The 17,492-nt window shown below is 38.3% G+C and overlaps 1 protein-coding gene across 30 annotated transcripts in view; it reads left to right on the forward strand.

Annotated features, from left to right (window-relative positions):
• Positions 1 to 404: 404 nt before the first annotated feature.
• SCAF8 (SR-related CTD associated factor 8) overlaps positions 405 to 17,492 on the forward strand; it is a 221,466-nt gene continuing 204,378 nt past the window's right edge. For 27 of the 30 annotated variants that reach the window (XR_007412756.1, XR_007412760.1, XR_007412763.1 and 24 more), the window contains exons 1-2: positions 405 to 971; positions 7,071 to 7,133. Coding sequence is in view for 7 of the 30 variants with exons in the window: in XM_025422600.3 (XP_025278385.1) it covers positions 942 to 971; positions 7,071 to 7,133 (93 nt within the window). In the remaining 23 variants the exon portion in view is untranslated. The remainder of the gene's footprint in view (positions 972 to 7,070; positions 7,134 to 17,492) is intronic. The other 3 variants (XM_025422603.3, XM_025422602.3, XM_035710647.2) reach the window with 3 other exon arrangements.

Genomic DNA, 17,492 nt, shown 5'->3' on the forward strand with positions numbered 1-17,492 from the left:
CGAGTGAGCAGGAACTTTTCTTTCGGTCGCTGTGGACCTTGAGGCCACCGCGCAGTAAAAGTTCTGGAAGGCAGCGGGCCCCAGCTGCTCACGTAAAGGGGCCGGTGCGCCTGGAAACCGCGGGAGCGTGGACATGGCTCCTCCGGCTTGTCACGTTACGGGGACACACTCGGGCCCGTCTCGGGGTAACGCTCCGCGGGGGCCTCCGGGGGCGGGGGCGGGGGCGGGCCCGGGCGCCCCACGCGGCCGCGGCCCCGGCGCTCGCTCCCGTGCCTGCAAGGCGCGGGCTGCCCCCGGGCCGAGCGAGCGGAGCGGGACCTCCGGGCGGCGACGCTCTGGCCCGCGCCCGCTCGATGGTTTCCGCGCGGCCGCTCGGGCCCGCGCGGTCCAGTCACCAGGGGGCGCGCTGGCCGGCGCCGCGGATCTCCGAGCTGCGCGGCCCGACTCGCGGCCGCCATATTGGATGCCGCAGCCGCCGCTGCCAGCGCTTCCTCCTGCGTCTTCGCCGCGCGCTGCTGGTTCCTGCGGCCCGAGCGGCGGGGAGGTGAAACAGGAGTCTGACGAGGGAAGAAGAGAGAGGGGGTGGAGAGTGCAGGAGACGGGGCTAGAGGGCGGCGGGCCGAGACCGAGCGGGGCGGAGAAGAGAAGGCGCCGCGGCCCGGCCCCTCCCCCGCCCGCTGTCGACCCGCCCCGGCAGCGCCTGTGTTCCCCAGACCGGCGCTCCGCCCGCCCCAGCGGCCATGCCGGGGCCTCGCCGCCCCTGAGGGAGCCCTTCCCCGCCCGGGCCTGCCCTTCCGCGCCCGCCCCGGGGTCGCAGCGGCCGGGGCTCCCGCCGGCGCCCCTCCTCGCGGCCGCGCCGCCGCCCCCGCCTCGCTCTCCCCACCCAGTGCAGTGGCCGCCGCCTCTTCCGCCGCCGGGCTCGGGGCCTCCGCGCCGACAACATGGAGGCTGTGAAAACCTTCAACAGCGAGGTTGGTATTGCAGTCTGCCCCCCCGCCCCCGCCCCCGCCCCCGGGACGGGGCCCGCGCGACCGGGTGGGTGCGGGCCCGCGGGGCTGCTCGGGGTGGGGCGAGCGGCGGCCTAGCCGTGCGGGGGGGGGGGGAGGGGTGTCGCCGCGTCCCGCGCCCCGCGCCCCTCCCCCGAGTCCGAGGGCAGGGCAGGGGGAGGGCCGCCCCGGGGCGGGGGGAGGTTCCGGTGCCTCCAGCGCCCCGGGCACTGGCTGGGGCTTGGGAGGGAAGGCCCGCTTGGGCCCTCCCCCCGGAGGCTCCCGGCAGGTCTCTCCGGGTCAGTTCCGCCGAGGCCTGGCCCGCCCACCTCTTTCCTGGGCCTGCGGGATTTTAAGTGCGCGCCGGGCCTCGCGGCGCAGGCCGCCCCGTGGCCCCCGGTGGGGCAGCGGCCGAGGGGGGAGGGGGGTGACCCCCGGTCACGTTGTACGTACTGTTTATATTTGAGACACTGTTGGCTAGGTAACGTGCCCAGCTAGGGATTTATGCTAAGAGAATGGTGCATCGGGAGGCAAGATTTTTTTTTTTTTTTTTTTTTTTTTTGCGATTTATTATACTTTTCCTTCCCCCCTTCCCTCATCATCAGGACGTCCCTAAAGACACAAATGGTAGACAGAGATCTATGCTTGGAGAGGGGAAGATGCTGGGGAAGCATTTCCCATGGGCTCATTCATATGTAAGATCTTAACCCTAGAAAAGAAGCAGGTGTCCAGTTTTCACTACCCCAGTAGTGAAATTGAATTGAATTTCACTATTGAATTGAATTTGCTAATCTGAAAGGAGACAGGTTTCGGTAAACTACGTGAATTTCTTTTTTGAGCTCCGATTTAAGTAGGCCTTAGTAGTGCAAACATTAAACATAATAAACATCAGTATGCCCGGGGGAAAAAAATTCTAATCTGATGTTAACTAAAGTCGCATACATTTTATGGACTTTTGATGTGAAAGGGCTAATACTCTATTCGATAGCGTGATTGACAAAATTTTAAATAATCACCACTTAACATACCAGATCTATGGCTCTGATAATCCAAATAGAACAATACTTTTAAAAGCTATTTCACAGCTTTGTTTCTTTTATTTTTTTCTTCCTCTTCTTTAAGGATTGCTGCTTGGGAAGCTTAGCAAAGAGGCTAACATTCTGTTAGATAACATTCATGTGAGTTGGACTCTCCATATTAGAGTACATTGTAGTGACACAGTTATATGAAAGCAGACCCTCTTTTTGTAAATGATTTTTTTTCTTTGGTATTGGATTTTTTTTTTTTTTTTTTTAACCACTTCTTGATGAATAGTGCAATAGACTTAGGAGTCTTTTTTTATTTTATTTATGAATTTATAGCTGATAATTATGAAATTTGGTTCTCCCAGCAAAACTTTATAGCGCTTAAATTCTGAAAAAACATATTTAACAATACAATATGTGTTCCAATTTAATTGTTAATAGTTTCAGGAGAAATTATTTCCTGCACTAGTTTCCTGTTCAAGAATGAAAACAGCTCTATGTACCCTTTTTATTTGCTACATATAGTGGTACAGCACTGTAGAATGTTTACTTTAAAAAATTCTGCATAAGAAAATCCTTTCTCTAATTTCCACTGCAGTTATTTGATTTGCCTTTCCTCTCCTTTTTTAAAGTTTATTTTTTTAGTAATCTTTGCACCTACTGTGGGCCTGGAACTCATGACCTGGAGATCAAGAGTTGTGTGCTCTTCCCACTGAGCCAGCAAGATGCTGCTACCCCACACCTTTTTGAGGGGTGTCTCTCCTTTTTGTCTAGGGGTTCCCTAATGTGTATCCTCCCTCACTCTCAGCACCTCTGTTCCCCTCAAATTCTGAGTAGGATCTCCCATGGTAGATAGAAGAAAGGGGTTGATACACCATGGTTGTCACAATAGAGTACAGTGGAGTAGAAATGGTACATTGGTTTTTGTTTTAGCATTGCCATTAAGGATAGGGGGCCTAACATTTACATGGTTAGCTAGATATTTCACCTCTTTTCTCATCTAACCTTTACAGGACTTTGAGATTGGCAGTAGTCCCATTTTAGCGTATGTAGCCCTCTTCCCTTTCTTCCTATGGATTTCAAAGAAAGGAAATCTTTTAACTTCTTTATTTACTAACGTGCTCAAACTTCATGTTTGAATGTGGAGTAGCTTAAAAATAGTAGCAGTACAGTCACAGACAGAATACAGAAAGGAAATACATTCAGAGAAGATTCAGAAGAATATACTTTTTGTTTTAAACACAAAATACATAATTTTTTCTGATTTTGAATATAGTTTCCGTGAATGTAATGCTTGCTGATGTTAAAATGTTGCAAGTAAGCATATAATAGGGAATAATTCAGTAATGAATATTTTCCATTAAATTGTGTATTTCAAAGTGCAAAAAATAAAGGAATTTTGAGTTACAGTAATAGGAGAAAAGGAGAGTTTAGGATGTTTATTTATAGTGAATGTGGCTTTTAAAGGCCCATTTAAAATAGGAAATGCTTAGGTTTTATGGCTTGCTAATTCTCAGGTTTCTTAAGACCATCCCCCCTTCTAACATTGGCTCGAAAATAGGAACGTGCCAAAGATTTTAAAGCTAGTAATACGGGATTTTTGTTTTTGTTTTTTAAGATTTTATTTTTCAGTAATCTCTACACCCAGTGTGAGACTCGAACTCAAACCCCTGAGATTGAGTCGCATGCTTTAACACCTAAGAGCCAAGCACCCCAAATTAAGAATATAGATTTTTAATTTGCAAAGCACAGATGAGTTTCAGTTGAAAATCCATGACCTTATTATGTTTGATATTTGCGAGTCATGGTCAACATGTGCAGGTGCCCCACTCCCATCTATCATAATCTTTCAAAGGGGTCTGTGGCCTCTCCTTCCCTATGTACAAAGACACTGTCAGAAGATCTTTTATATGGTAAATTCCTCTTAATTATTGTGAGTTCAATGAAATTGAGGCCTGAGAATTGATGTATATGTGCCCTCTGTGCTAGTTTTGTGAGAAAGCCATAATTTACAGTTAAGCATCATCATTGTGATGGGTTAATCCAATGAGCAGTAATGTCAGTTCTGAAATGATGAAGAAAAGTTTGTCCAGATTGGAAAATAAGACTCCCTAAGAGTCTAAGCTTGACCTGAGCAGTTAACGCTAAAAGAATTATTATCGTTACAAGTATCATAGTTGTAGCTGCTCTGAGATGGTGGCATATCCTTGTTATGATAGTTTAGAGGTCCCAGGTCAGTGAAAAGGGTCTCATTGGTCTGCTTAAATTCTGTTTTTAGGACAACAATTGATTACTCCAGTATATCAGTTTTTTTTTTTTTTTCCCCAGTGTATCAGTTGTATGTGAGCTGCATATCTGTACTCTGTCCTTAAGAATGCCACTGTATAGTGGTCATTAGGGTAAGGTTATTTTTGTTTTTGAAGAGAGAGAGAAGAATTAGCAATGCATGACTCTTAGAAAATTTTATCTTAATTGGAGAAGGCACTTTTGTAATCTAGGAACTCTTAATACATGCATAATAGAAGAATCTGTTACGCATTGGTTATGTTTTGGCAAAGTAACTGGAGGAGATGAATTTTACTTGTATATTAGATTCTTTTAATTTTTAAGGACTTAAAAAAATAACATCAGTACCGTTACTGTACTTCAACTGTTACTATACTTCAACAAGGTAACATTTTTAGCATAATCAAGTATCAGTCAGCAATCAGGTTTTTTCCCAAGTTCTTTGTATAGCTTGTTGTATTACTGTAGTTTTTTCCATCATGATCCATTTCTCTTGCTGCTCAGAAAAGTCTTGAGTGGGTAGCTGAAGGGCCAGATACGTAGGTGTGAGATGTGTCAGGAAAATTATCACAATTTAAATTTTGGATTTACTTTGATTCATAAATTGTGAGGTGATTATCATCTTTGGGATGCCTAAATTCTCAGTGTTTTTGGTCTTTAGGACTTTTTCAGTCACATAGCTTACTCTAAACTGTTCCAGGATGCATACTTTCCAGAGTCCCGTTAACATCCAGGACCTTTTCCTCTTCCATGCCTTGTGAAATCCCATCTCTGTTTTACTCCATTTCTTTTGTTTCCAGAATGTTCATTTGTCTAACTACAGGACTTTTTATAATCTTCCCAGCAGTATCTAGTAGTAGGCATGGGATGGTGAATAGTGGGACAAGGTAGAGGGAATAATAAAAGCATGTGAAATTCATTTTTTATTTGTATGTTTTCCTTTCGTCTGTGGTTCAAGAAAGCGATTTTATGTGAGGGAGCTATTAAAATACTGCATTTTAAAATTTAATATTCACCTATCAGGGAGTCTGTCTCCTTTTCTTTCCTTAGTCTTCACTGTTTTAACTTTCCAGTGGGTGTTTTGGTTAATTGTATCAATCAAGCTTTTTTGTTTCAACCTGTGAAGCCCTTAGAGATACAGCATACTTAATGTTATAAAAGAAGGAATCCAAAATGAGTGAAAATATCAGTGAGGGTCACAGAACATGAGAGACTCCTAACCCGGAAACGAACAAGGGGTAGGGGAAAGGGAGGTGGGTGGGTGGGGGGATGGTGTGACTGGGTGACGGGCACAGAGTGGGGCACTTGACGGGATGAGCACTGGGTGATATGCTATATGTTGGCAAATTGAACTCCAATAAAAAATAAGTAAATAAATTTCATTTGTCTTTTCCATAAAATAAATAAATAAAAGAAGGAACCCTTCACTAAGCCTTCACTGTGCCAGTGGTTTAGATGAGAGTTTCTCAGCCTCAGTACTGTTGATATTTTGGGCTGGATAATTGCTATGAGGAGCTTTCCTGTGCATTATATGATCTTTAACAGTAATCCTGGCCTCTACCCACAAGGTGCCACTATTGTGACAACCAGAAATGTCTCCAGACATTATCAGATGTCCCTTGGGGAACAAAATAGACCTTGGTTGAGAATCACTGATTTAGTTCCCATTATACCATTCTTTAAAAAAAAAAAAAAAAGTACTTTCCCTTCTTAGGATTACTGTAAGTAATATAGTAATAGTCTTTTCCACCAGACTTTAAATTTCATGAGGATAGTGATCATATATTTTGATTGCTTCATATCCTCAGTACACAGCAGGGTACCTTAATACATACTATGTGTCAGAGATTTCTTGAGAATGAATGAATGGATGATACACTTGGGATTAAATGACTTGGATGAGGGTAGTTAACATTTCTAGACATCTGGTTTCCTCTATGTAAGTAAATGACTTGAGAATATATTTAGGGGATTCTTTGATTAAGTATAAAATAATTTTGGGGAGGACTCAGTACCCTTAAGGATTTTTTTTTGAAGGTCATTTTATGGCACTGTAGGAGTCCAGATAAGTTGGAAAATTTTAAATCAAAACTCTGATCTGTTGGTAATTTTCATTTACTAAGGAGGGAGTGTTGGGAGGAGACTATTGCATTTGAAAGTTCCAGTTAGATTAAATCCATCTTAAGCTTCGTTTTGTAATTATGCTATTTTCATACCATTTTTTTGCTTCACTGCTTTTCAATTTAAAAAAACATATGGTAAAAAGTTGTGGGTTTTTTTTCCTTACAATATTTTAAAAATTTAGAAAACAAGGATAATTGAGATTGATAATTATATTTTTGAGACTCTACTTTGAGAGTGTTATAGTCTTAATCATTCAAGATAAATATAAAAATTTTTTGGCAAGATTGAAATAGCTCTATCATTTTTATTCTAGGCCAGCATTGAGTTTTTTTACAGTAATTTTGATTGACATTTAGGGGACATGTGTATTCCCCAGTTTCCTAAATAGTCATATTTTATGATCACTTGCTGCTTTTTTTAAGAAGTATAATTGGCTTAGAATTAGTGATGATATTACTACTTGTACATGGAATTTCAGATATCTCTTTCTAGGGCCAGTTTTCCTGTTATTGGACAACTTCTAACTCAAAATGGTATGAGAGAATGTAATCAACCTTGACCTTGAACACTGGCTGAGCTCCTGAACTCGAGTGAGCTCATTTTATCTGGTTTTGTTTTCTCAACATCTTTCTCTACTCCTCTCTCTCAGGATTGTGCCTCTACTCCTGCTTGTACAGACTGCTTTTCCAGCAGCATGGACACAAGAAGCATAGTAAGATGATTATAATGCACATAAGGCAGGCCCTTTGGAAAATACTAGGTTTAAATTGGTAGTGAAATGATGTCTTGATTATATGGGCAGTAATTGGGAAGCAGAATGAAGTTTGTCACTTCAAATATATTAGTAATCTTAAAAAGGGCATGTAGGGAATAGTTGAATTTCTTCACAAAAACATAGGCTAAGTGAAAAAGTTATTGTGCTTAATAGTGAACATAAATCTTAAATTATTCTTGTTTCATTTACTTGCATTGTGCTCCACATAATTTTACTGTATTGTGAAAGGAATATAAGATTACATATTTAACGTGAAATTGTAAGCCTGAAAATTTGATGGTTGGAAATAAAATACATCTTATAATTTGAAGAACTTATTCAAACTATAAGATGGACAGATCATTGACATCCCTGTATGCTATAGGGATGGAGAAACAAAAAAAGGACTAAATCAAATTTTTTATTTTCTAATTATAGAGCAGATTTTGGTATTGCTACATTATGAGACGTAAATGCTGATGAGAAATGTTTCTATAGCCTATAATTTTTTATGTGAGTTAATTCTATCTCAAGTTTGATGATAAATGATGCATTTGTGCTTTGATTCTAATTTTATGCATTTATTTGGTCTTCTAATTCTGTTTTACAAGAATTTCTCATACACCATATTTTAAACTGAGAGAAGGATATGTAAATGCATTCTGGTATCTGCTGTAGGTCAGAAAATACCTTAGTAACTGACAGTCACTACATTTAATCAGAATGAGGAATAAAGGATATTGTTTTTTAAAGATAGTTATTGACTTATGTTAATGTATGACAAGCTTGTCTTTAAAATACTTCTACAACTTAATTTATATAGGTTGATTTGAAAGATCTAAGATTTCATTCTTTCATTCATTTGTTCATTCATTTAATCAATACTGAAGGGCCTACGGTGTCCCAGGCGTTTTTCTTTCTGCCTGTAAGCAAGACAAGCAGGAAGCATACCGTATTCTTTGTTTTTCTGTCGCTTCATCAGCTTTGTGTGCAGTGAGTGTGAGCTTGCCGCGGAGCCAGTGAGGCCGTGTGGGCATCGCTGAGGGGTTGCTGAGGGTTGCGGCCTGCTGGAGACCGGGCTGCTTGCTGCCCTTGTCTGGGCGGGGTTCTGCCTGCTCTCTCTCAGCCTTTGCCTTAGAGTCTAGAAAGCTCACCTGCTGTTCAAGACAGAGATGGAGCAAATAGGCTCACACAAGAATGGGACTTTATGTTTTCAACAGTGGCAAAGTAAGAGGTTTTATATGAAATTTTCTATCACATGTTTAAAAAAATCTCTTTGTTTTGGAATCATAACTGTTGCTTAAAAGATAACATCTTTAAGAATATTTCCTTTTGTCAGTGAAATATTAGTCCCCAGGTGCAAATAATTTTTAAAAAAGCTTTTCTTAAGTGGCAACCAAACCTTTATGAATTTGGAAGAATATTAGTATTTTTATTTTTAAAATGAACTGTTGCTTGATTTAAGTACATGAGAAAAATTGGTCTCTTTTGTATAAACATTTTTTCTTTAAATTTGATTGGATTCCTCAGGGCTAATTTGAGAAGCTTGTGAGTGAAAGATGAAACACTTTGGATCACGTGTCTCATATCTTAGTATGTAGAATTTGGGAAATGGTTTAAAGATCTTTTTATCCTGGGACACAGCACCTAAAAGGTTTAGTGGTACACCTGAAACTGATACAATGTTCTATCAGTTAGCGTTTAACTAAAAAAAATAAGTAATCCAAGCCCTAGTTAATGGCTTTTTTAATTTGAGTAAGATTTTTACACTATAAAATTTTATGGTAAAAAATATATATAGGGTATTTGAATTTGTTGAAATATTTGAGGTATGGGTAAAAAGAATGTTGAATAAGTTAACATTTTTACAAACTGAAACATATATAGCAGATGTCTACTTTCTATAATAGAAGCTTTCTGTGATGAAAAATGTCTGGCATATGTATTTTTGAAATACTTCTTGTTTACCAAACCCTGTTAAGAGTGAGCCACTTTATAATATGTAATGTTTTATATCCTGACCCTCTTTTCCCCAACCATCATGTTTCAGTGGAATTTTAGGATAAACTTGTGTGAAAAGTAGGATAGGTGCTTCTTTCCTTTTATTGACTAGAAAATAGGGCCACCATTGTGATTTTACCAACAGAATGCTACTTTTAAGTATTATCGCTGAGACTAGACGGGACCCAGTTTTCAACCTCTGGTTGTTGTTGTTGTTGTTGTTGTTTTTTTTTTTTTTTTTTTTTTGTTGTTGTTGTTGTTTTTTACCATTCTATGTCAAGGGGAACTGTCACTCAGTTTTTCACTATTCCTTTTTATTGGCATGGTGCTAATTATAAATTAGCTTTATTTTTTTCCCACTTTTGGACTTTACTTTAAAACTTCAGATGTATAGAAAAGTTTAAGAATGATAGAGTTTTATGTACACCTCATCTTGATTTCTCTATATTAATTAACCATTTTTGCTCTTTTGTTTACTCTTCACATTAACATGAACACATGCAAACTTTTTTTGGCATTATGCTCGAGAATGCAATTCATGATGCCTTTTACTTTTAAATGACTATTTTCTACAAACAGTGACATTCTTCTACATAGCCATAATACAGTGATCAAAATCAGAAAATTAACATTGGTATAATGCAATTGTCTGCAGATCTTATTCAGATTTTATTAATTATATCAGTAATGTCCTTTAATAATAGAATAAATCCTGCACCACATCTTGCATTCATTCATCTTGTCTCTTTAGTATCCTTTAATCTGAAGTAGTTGCTTATAACTCTTTCTTGACCTTTTATGATCTTTGATGATATTTAATGGTAATAGGCCAGTTATTTTTGGGATTCTCTCAACATGGCTTGTCTGCTGTTGCTTCATGATTAGATTCAGGTTATGCATTTTTGTCAGGAATACTCAGAAGTGATACTGTTCTCTCAGGAAGCTCATGATGTCTATTTATCCCCATTAATAGGGATGTTAACTTTTTTCTGCAAGATTTCTCCATTGTAAAGTTACTATTTTTTTCATTTGTAACCAGTATCTTAACTGGTTTTTTGAAACTAAGCACATACCTTGTTGCTTATCAAATTTTCACATTTAAGTATCCATTTAGTTCTTGCCCAAATCAGTACTAGGATGATTGATTGCCAAAAGGTGATTTTCTGTGCATATCATTTCTTCATTTATTACTCGCATTCAGTAAGAGCTTTTCCCTCTCTCCATTTATGTGTGTATGTATGCATATTGGTATGAACTCATGGATTCCTTTTATCCATTGGGGTTTTTTGATGCAGACTCAGTTTTGACCCGTCAGAGATGCTTCAAGCTGTCCCTGGGTCTTTCTGAGGTTTGATGCATATCTTTTGAGTACTCTCTTACTTTCTTATGTAGTAAGATACTGGAATCAGCCATTTCTCAAGGAGCTCTGGTTTCTTCCTGTGGATATTTATTAGTGTATTGAACTAGAAAATTTATATATTTATATGAATATACATGTATGTATATACACATAAATTTTTGTTTTTTAACTGTCTGCTTATATGAAAAGCCATGAGTTCACCCTGATGTCTCCAGTTCCATTACAACAACTGTAGGGTTCATTCTGATCTCTCCCCTTTCCAATTCTGTATGTAACTCCTTTCTCTGACAGAAAACTAGTTTCTGTTATCCACAATGTATTTACATCTATTTGTTCAAACATAAACACGCAAAAAGTAGTTTCAGAATTGCTAGACTGTATGTCTCTGAAAACCTATTAACTAGAATTTAATACTTGTTTATAGTTCATGTTTTGTTTAACCTGAGGGTATATAGTCAAAATGCTGTGTTCAAACATGATTTGGTTAGTTTTTTCCCCTTAATGTAGTTTTGCTATTTATTTGAAATAGAATTAGATTCAGGGTTTTTTTGTTTGTTTGTTTGTATTCCATTTTGTTTTTTCCTTCATCTTTTTTGTTATTTCTTTAGTATGGAAAACATTAGACATAAATTAACTTTAATATTTTTATTAGCTTCATCATTTGTAGCCACTTATGCTATATTAAAATTTTTATTCTTAACATTTTTCAAATAACCAGCCCAAATTCAGAAATTTAGTTATGGAGAAGGACTTAGGTGAAAGATATGTTTCTAATAGTGCAGATTCAATTCATCAGTGAAAGAAAGTATGCAAAACTTTTATTCTCTTGTGAATGGAATATCCATTCACAGGGGGCAATAAACTGTTTCTGTAGAGGACAGATAGTAAATATTTTAGGTTAGTCCCTTAAGGTCTCTTACACATGTTCTTACTGGTCTTTCATAGTTCTTTTATTTTTTTTTTAAGATTTTATTTATATATTCATGAGAGACATAGAAAGAGGCAGAGAGACACAGGCAGAGGAAGAAGCAGGCTCCATGCAGGGAGCTTGATGTGGGACTCGATCCTGGGTCTCCAGGACCATGCCCTGAGCCGGAGGCAGATGCTCAACTGCTGAGCCACCTAGGCAACCCTCATAGTTCTTTTAAAATATAAAAAATGCTCTTGGCTTAAGGGCCTACGAAAATAGGCCAGTGGCCATTTTTTGCTGGCTCCTGCTGCAAACATTGAAACCTGAGAACTTGATTGATAACATACTACTTATAAGTCAAAATTATAAATGAGTAAGAAAATATATTCCTTACAGGCTTTTTAATAGGCTTATTTGAATGTCAAAAACAGACATTCAACAGACAATTTGAAACAGACAATTTGAAAAGCTGCTTAAGTGAAAATAACTTACTCAAAATTTTTGAGTACTTACCACCAAGTACAGACACTATTCTAGGCTCCAGAGACTTAACAGTGTACAAAACAGACCTCAAAAGAAAACAGAACCCCACCCAAAAAACCCTCTGCCCTCATGGAGTTTACATTCAGTATTTGTATGGGTGTATACTGGAAATTCATATCTCTTTTTTTTTTAACTCATTTAGTGACATTTTATCTATTAAAAATTGTTTTCATATCAATTACAGAGCAAGCATTTTCTTAAACCTGACAAAAATGCAGCCAAATGGGCAAATTTTAAAAAGTTTGATTCATTGCTTCCCATCTCTTTTTTGTGAAGTGTGATTTTTATTTGAAAATTATCTTAATCATGATGCTTTCAGTGTATTGGTACATTAACTCACTGGAGGATGACAATTAAAACCTCATTAGTTGGGAAAAAGAACCTAGACTTAATTTAGTGGTAAATAAATACATATATGTTACAGAATCTTTAAAAAATATTATTCAGATACGTAATAGTGATTCAGCTAGTCTTTCTTTAACGGTTTAATGAATAATATGATAGAAATAAAATTATTCTTAAAATACTGTCCAAAGTTGAGGACCATGATGAAAGCAGTTGCTTACATAGTATTCTTGAAATAGGGAAAAAAGTCTCCTGATAGTGCCAGTATTTATTTATCTAATAAAAGCTCCTGAACTTTGTGCATTTTTTCTATTTTGATTATTTTTATTCAGTATTTTCCCTGGCTACATATTGAATAGAAATCATTAGAATGACTTTTTATTGTGTGACATGTTTGTTGCAGAGGTCTTCTTTGAGTACTTCTACAAGCATTTAATGAACCATTAGGTGCCTTTTTTTTTTTTTTTTTTTTTTTAGAATTTATTTGATAGAGAGTGAGAGGAGTGGGGGGAGGAAAGGCAGGGAGAGAGGGAAAAGCAGACTCCTCACTGAGCAGGGAGCCCAATGTGGGAGCATGACCTGAGATGAAGGCAGATGTTCAATCTCCTGAACCACCAAGGTGCTCCTATAAGTGTTTTTTTAAAACACTTGATTGAGATATGACTGACTGCTTTTGTAAGGATTAACATCTTTGAATTTTTTTACACCAAGAAAAGTGTTTTTTATTTATATAGCAATTCCTCTTATTGAGCAGAATTTTCTAAATTCTCGGACAGAATAGAAACAAGAACTCAGAACTTTTTTTAGAGGCCTATCTCTACTTTGGTGGCAATTACAAGATCAAGGATTGGAAACAACTGAAGAGTATTGACATTTTAGAGGAGTTGAACAGAGGTTAGCACATCATTCCTTGTACAAAATTTTCCAATCAGTACTTTGATTCCTTTGCAAAATCAAAGGGTTAAGATGTGTTAGGTGTCTTAGAGCTGTAATAGTTAATGATTCCAGATAATTCTGTGAGGGCTTCCTTTATTTTGCTAGTCCTTCAAGATTGTTAGTTTATTCATTCAATTTTAATTGCAATTTTCAAATTGCTAGAATGTAATGATAGCCCATGAAGGTTTTCATGTAATAGCAACTAGCAATTGGAAAGAATGATTGATACTGGGATGTAGTTGCTGGTTGGTTGAGCTTTATTTTTTATTCATATTTGCCATCTATCAAGCATTATATTCTGCACAGTGGTTACCAGTGTTAATTAGATATCTGTGTTCTTTTTCTCAGCTCATATTCTAATAGGGGTGGGAATGGGAATGTTTTGCCACAAAGAGTCAAAAGATAATGTAATGAATAGTATGATACAAGAAGTGAGTGGTATAGCCTGTGTAAGCTCTTCACAAATATCATCATGTACACAGAATAAGGAAGGACATGTTATGTGAGCACAGGGTAAAGATCATTTTCAAGGAAATGGCAACTTTGAGTAGGGGATGAGGTTGGGGGGAATGATGGAGAATTGGTCAAGGATCTTCTGAAGAAAAGCCTTCTTTCACTATGTGTAAGACGTCAGTTTTAGTCAAAAGAGAATGGAGATCTTGAAGGGTGTTTTTGTTTGTTTTTAAGATTTTTATTTATTAGAGTGAGAGAGAGACAAGCAGGGGGAGCAGCAGGCAGAGGGAGATGGAGAAGCAGGCTCCCCCCTGAGCAGGGAGCCCGATGTGGGACTCTGTCTCAGGACCCAGGGATCACGACCTGAGCTGAAGGCAGACGCTTGACCAACTGAGCCACTTAGGTGCCCCCTGAAGGGTTTTAGAGGTGTATTTTAGAAAAATGAGTAGTATCTTGAGATCAGGGCAGGGCAATGAGGGGATGAGATTGGGGGAAGAGTGTTAAATTAGTATAGAGAAGATGAGGGGCTCAACTACAGTAATAATAGGAGAGGGGATGAATGCAAAAGAAATTTAGTAATAATAGGTAGCTGGATATGAGGTCAAGGATCGTGCCAGGGCTTTGGCTACATGACATGGTAAATGGTATGGTATTAATTACTAAGGTGGACAAATCAGGAGGAGCTAAAGGCTTGAGAAAGATAATTTGGTGAGTTGGGTTGGAGTGGGATCATTTTTAATAACTTGGAATAAAATAAAGATCTTTAGTATGAAGTACCCATATCTGAACCACCCAAAGATATTTACTTTTACTGTTTTGCTAAATATAGTAATAATTTTGTACATCTTGAAGATTTGGTGTCCGTGGGACCTCAAGGTGGAGATACCTAGCTGGATATATAGGTACCTAAGCAGAATGGAGATGAGGATTTAGGAGAGGGTATAGTTGTCTAGGAAGATGACATAGAGAAAGAAGAGAAGCAGGTTTAGGGCAAAATCTTGTAGAATCTTTATGTTCTTTAGTTTTTTTGTTTACTTTTTAAGATAAGGCTTTGATCCTTTCAATTATATTGTATTCGTGAATATGAGGACATTTAAAAGCAACACTGCGTGGAATATTCTTGGCTTTAAATCCTGCTTATACAATTGCCGTTCTCCTATGCACTGTAATTTAAGTTGTAAATGGAATAATCTATGAGTAAAATTAAAGATTTAAATTTTGAGATTTTATTAGAATTTAATATTAAGCCTACTCATACCATTCAACATTTTATTAGCTCCTAGTCACAATTCTTTACCTTAATTTTGTCTATAGTAAACAATTTATTATAAACACGGAATTGTGAATGTAAAGACTATCTCATTAGAAATAGAACCCGTATTTATTTGAGAAATTTGTTAATATGGTTTGTGGGGATTTGTTATAGAGAGGATTTACAAATGAATTATTTTTTCTCATTTTCATTTTGGCCATTTGATTATCAATAGTACTTCTAAAGTTTGTAAAATTCACATCATTTAATTTTAATGCTTTACAAAAGACATAGAGAAGAACTGAAATTAAAGGAAGTTAGTTGGATTGTTTGGATTCCAGGGAAAAGTTAAACTAAAGTGTTATTTTTATATGTGTGCATGTTTGTTTATATTTATAGGTTTTGTTTTCTTCCTTGGAGAGTCATTTTTGTTCTTTTGACTTTAGATAGGGCAGCTAAAGACCATCACAGTCATGTTACACATTTGTAGCTGTAAGTGGTTCTATGATTAGAATTCTTGTTTACTTCGATGCTTGAACTTGATTTCCAGAAATTGACAACTTTTAGACCTGCAAGACCTGTGATAGTATATCATGGAACAGACTCATTTTATGGATGAAGAATTTAGGCTTAGAGATGATGAAACTTGTTTAGTATCAAAGGCACTTAGTGCCCAAATTAAATTTATGTTCGTGTCTGAGTTTAATGTTTTTGTTTTCAGTATGTATATTTTTAGTGAGATTTTGGTAGTATTTATATGTTGAGGGGTGAGGAGGAATGGGAAAAGGGATTTTTTGTTTTTTCAGATTTTATTTATTTATTCATGAGAGAGAGAGAGAGGCGCAGAGATACAAGCAGAGGAGAAGCAGGTTTCATGCAGGGAGCCTGATGTGGGACTCCATCCCGGGAATCCAGGATCACGCCCTGGGCTGAAAGCAGGCGCCAAACCGCTGAACCACCCAGGGATCCCCGGAAGAGGGGATTCTTAGTTGAGTTTTATTTCATGCTACACCTGGGCCAGGATAAGGAACAAACTACTGTCTTTCTGCTCTCCTGCCTGTAAGATAAGGGCCCTTGGGAAAATGCCCAGGGCCTTTGGCAAAGAAGTATTGTGCAGTAACACCCCCCCCTTAGCTGGCAGTTTTCTAGCAGTTCAGCCCTTTGCAAGAAAGTGAGAAAAGCCATAAATTACAAAGCTCGTTTATGGTGTACCTTTTTTGTGGGAGAGGAGTGCAGTTGCTCTGTTAGCCTGTATCCTTAGCATGTTTCTAATTTTCACATTTTAGTAATGGTGGCTACTTTGTAACTACTTCCTTTATTAGGTCATCCCTGACAGTTTGTTTACAAGGCTCCTGGTTCAAGTATTTTAAAGCATGGCTAAGCTGCAAAAGTCAGTATGTTGCTGTTAAAGTAAAATGTGAGAGATTATAGGTGACGTGGAGATAGATAGTAGTTGTATCATTTATAAAATGGGATTACACAAGGTAACCTTTAGGGTCTCCTTTTTTTTTTTTTTTTTTTTTTTTTTGTTGGTGTTCAATTTGCCAACATAGGGTCTCTTAAATATTAACCTTAGTGAACAAGTTTTCTAACTAATTTTATTTTATTTTATTTATTTATTTATTTTATTTATGATAGTCACAGAGAGAGAGAGAGAGAGAGAGGCAGAGACACAGGCAGAGGGAGAAGCAGGCTCCATGCACCGGGAGCCCGATGTGGGACTCGATCCCGGGTCTCCAGGATCGCGCCCTGGGCCAAAGGCAGGCGCCAAACCGCTGCGCCACCCAGGGATCCCTCTAACTAATTTTAAAAATGATTTTATTTACTTGTTTGAGAGTGAGCACAAGAAGGGGGAGGGGCAGAGAGAGAGGGAGTAGTAGACTCCCTGATAAGCAGGAAGCCTGGTCCCCAGGGCTCCATCCCAGGACCCATGGGATCACGACCTGATCTGAAGGCAGATGCTTAGCTGACTGAGCCACCGAGGCACCCCTCTAATTAGTTTTTCTTTGCTTTAGTTTACTCATTTCAAAAATAAAAATAATGATACCTTCTTTGACTACCTCTCAGAATTTGTTTAAATATTTAAAATATTGGCTGGTTTTGGAATATTCAAAAAAGCCTGTTTAAAGAAAGTGTTCAAATATTCAAAAAGTTTTTGAATATATAAAATTATGAAATTTTGTAAAGTATTTGGAAAGCTGAAGAATACCAGTTCTTGATGTTGTTTTCTAAAACCTCGTTTTAGAAAAGTTTTTCTAAGATAGTTTTCTTAGAGAAAACAATACTAAAGGTAGTTTAAAATTTAAAAAAGCTGCAATTGGGAACATTTAATGTTATTGTGGACATCTATGTCCCCCTAGTATGTTTATATTACATACCTTAATAGATAAAAGTTATGGAGATTATGCATTATGAAGAAAGTATTAATATATTCTCCATATTTTCTAAGTTGGAGAAATTGTTGAACAAAACATTTGAACAGATGTAACAAAATTCCATGATATATTTGGTAGGTTT

Source organism: Canis lupus, chromosome 1, assembly GCF_003254725.2.
Source record: "Canis lupus dingo isolate Sandy chromosome 1, ASM325472v2, whole genome shotgun sequence".
Classification (NCBI taxonomy): Eukaryota; Metazoa; Chordata; class Mammalia; order Carnivora; family Canidae; genus Canis; species Canis lupus.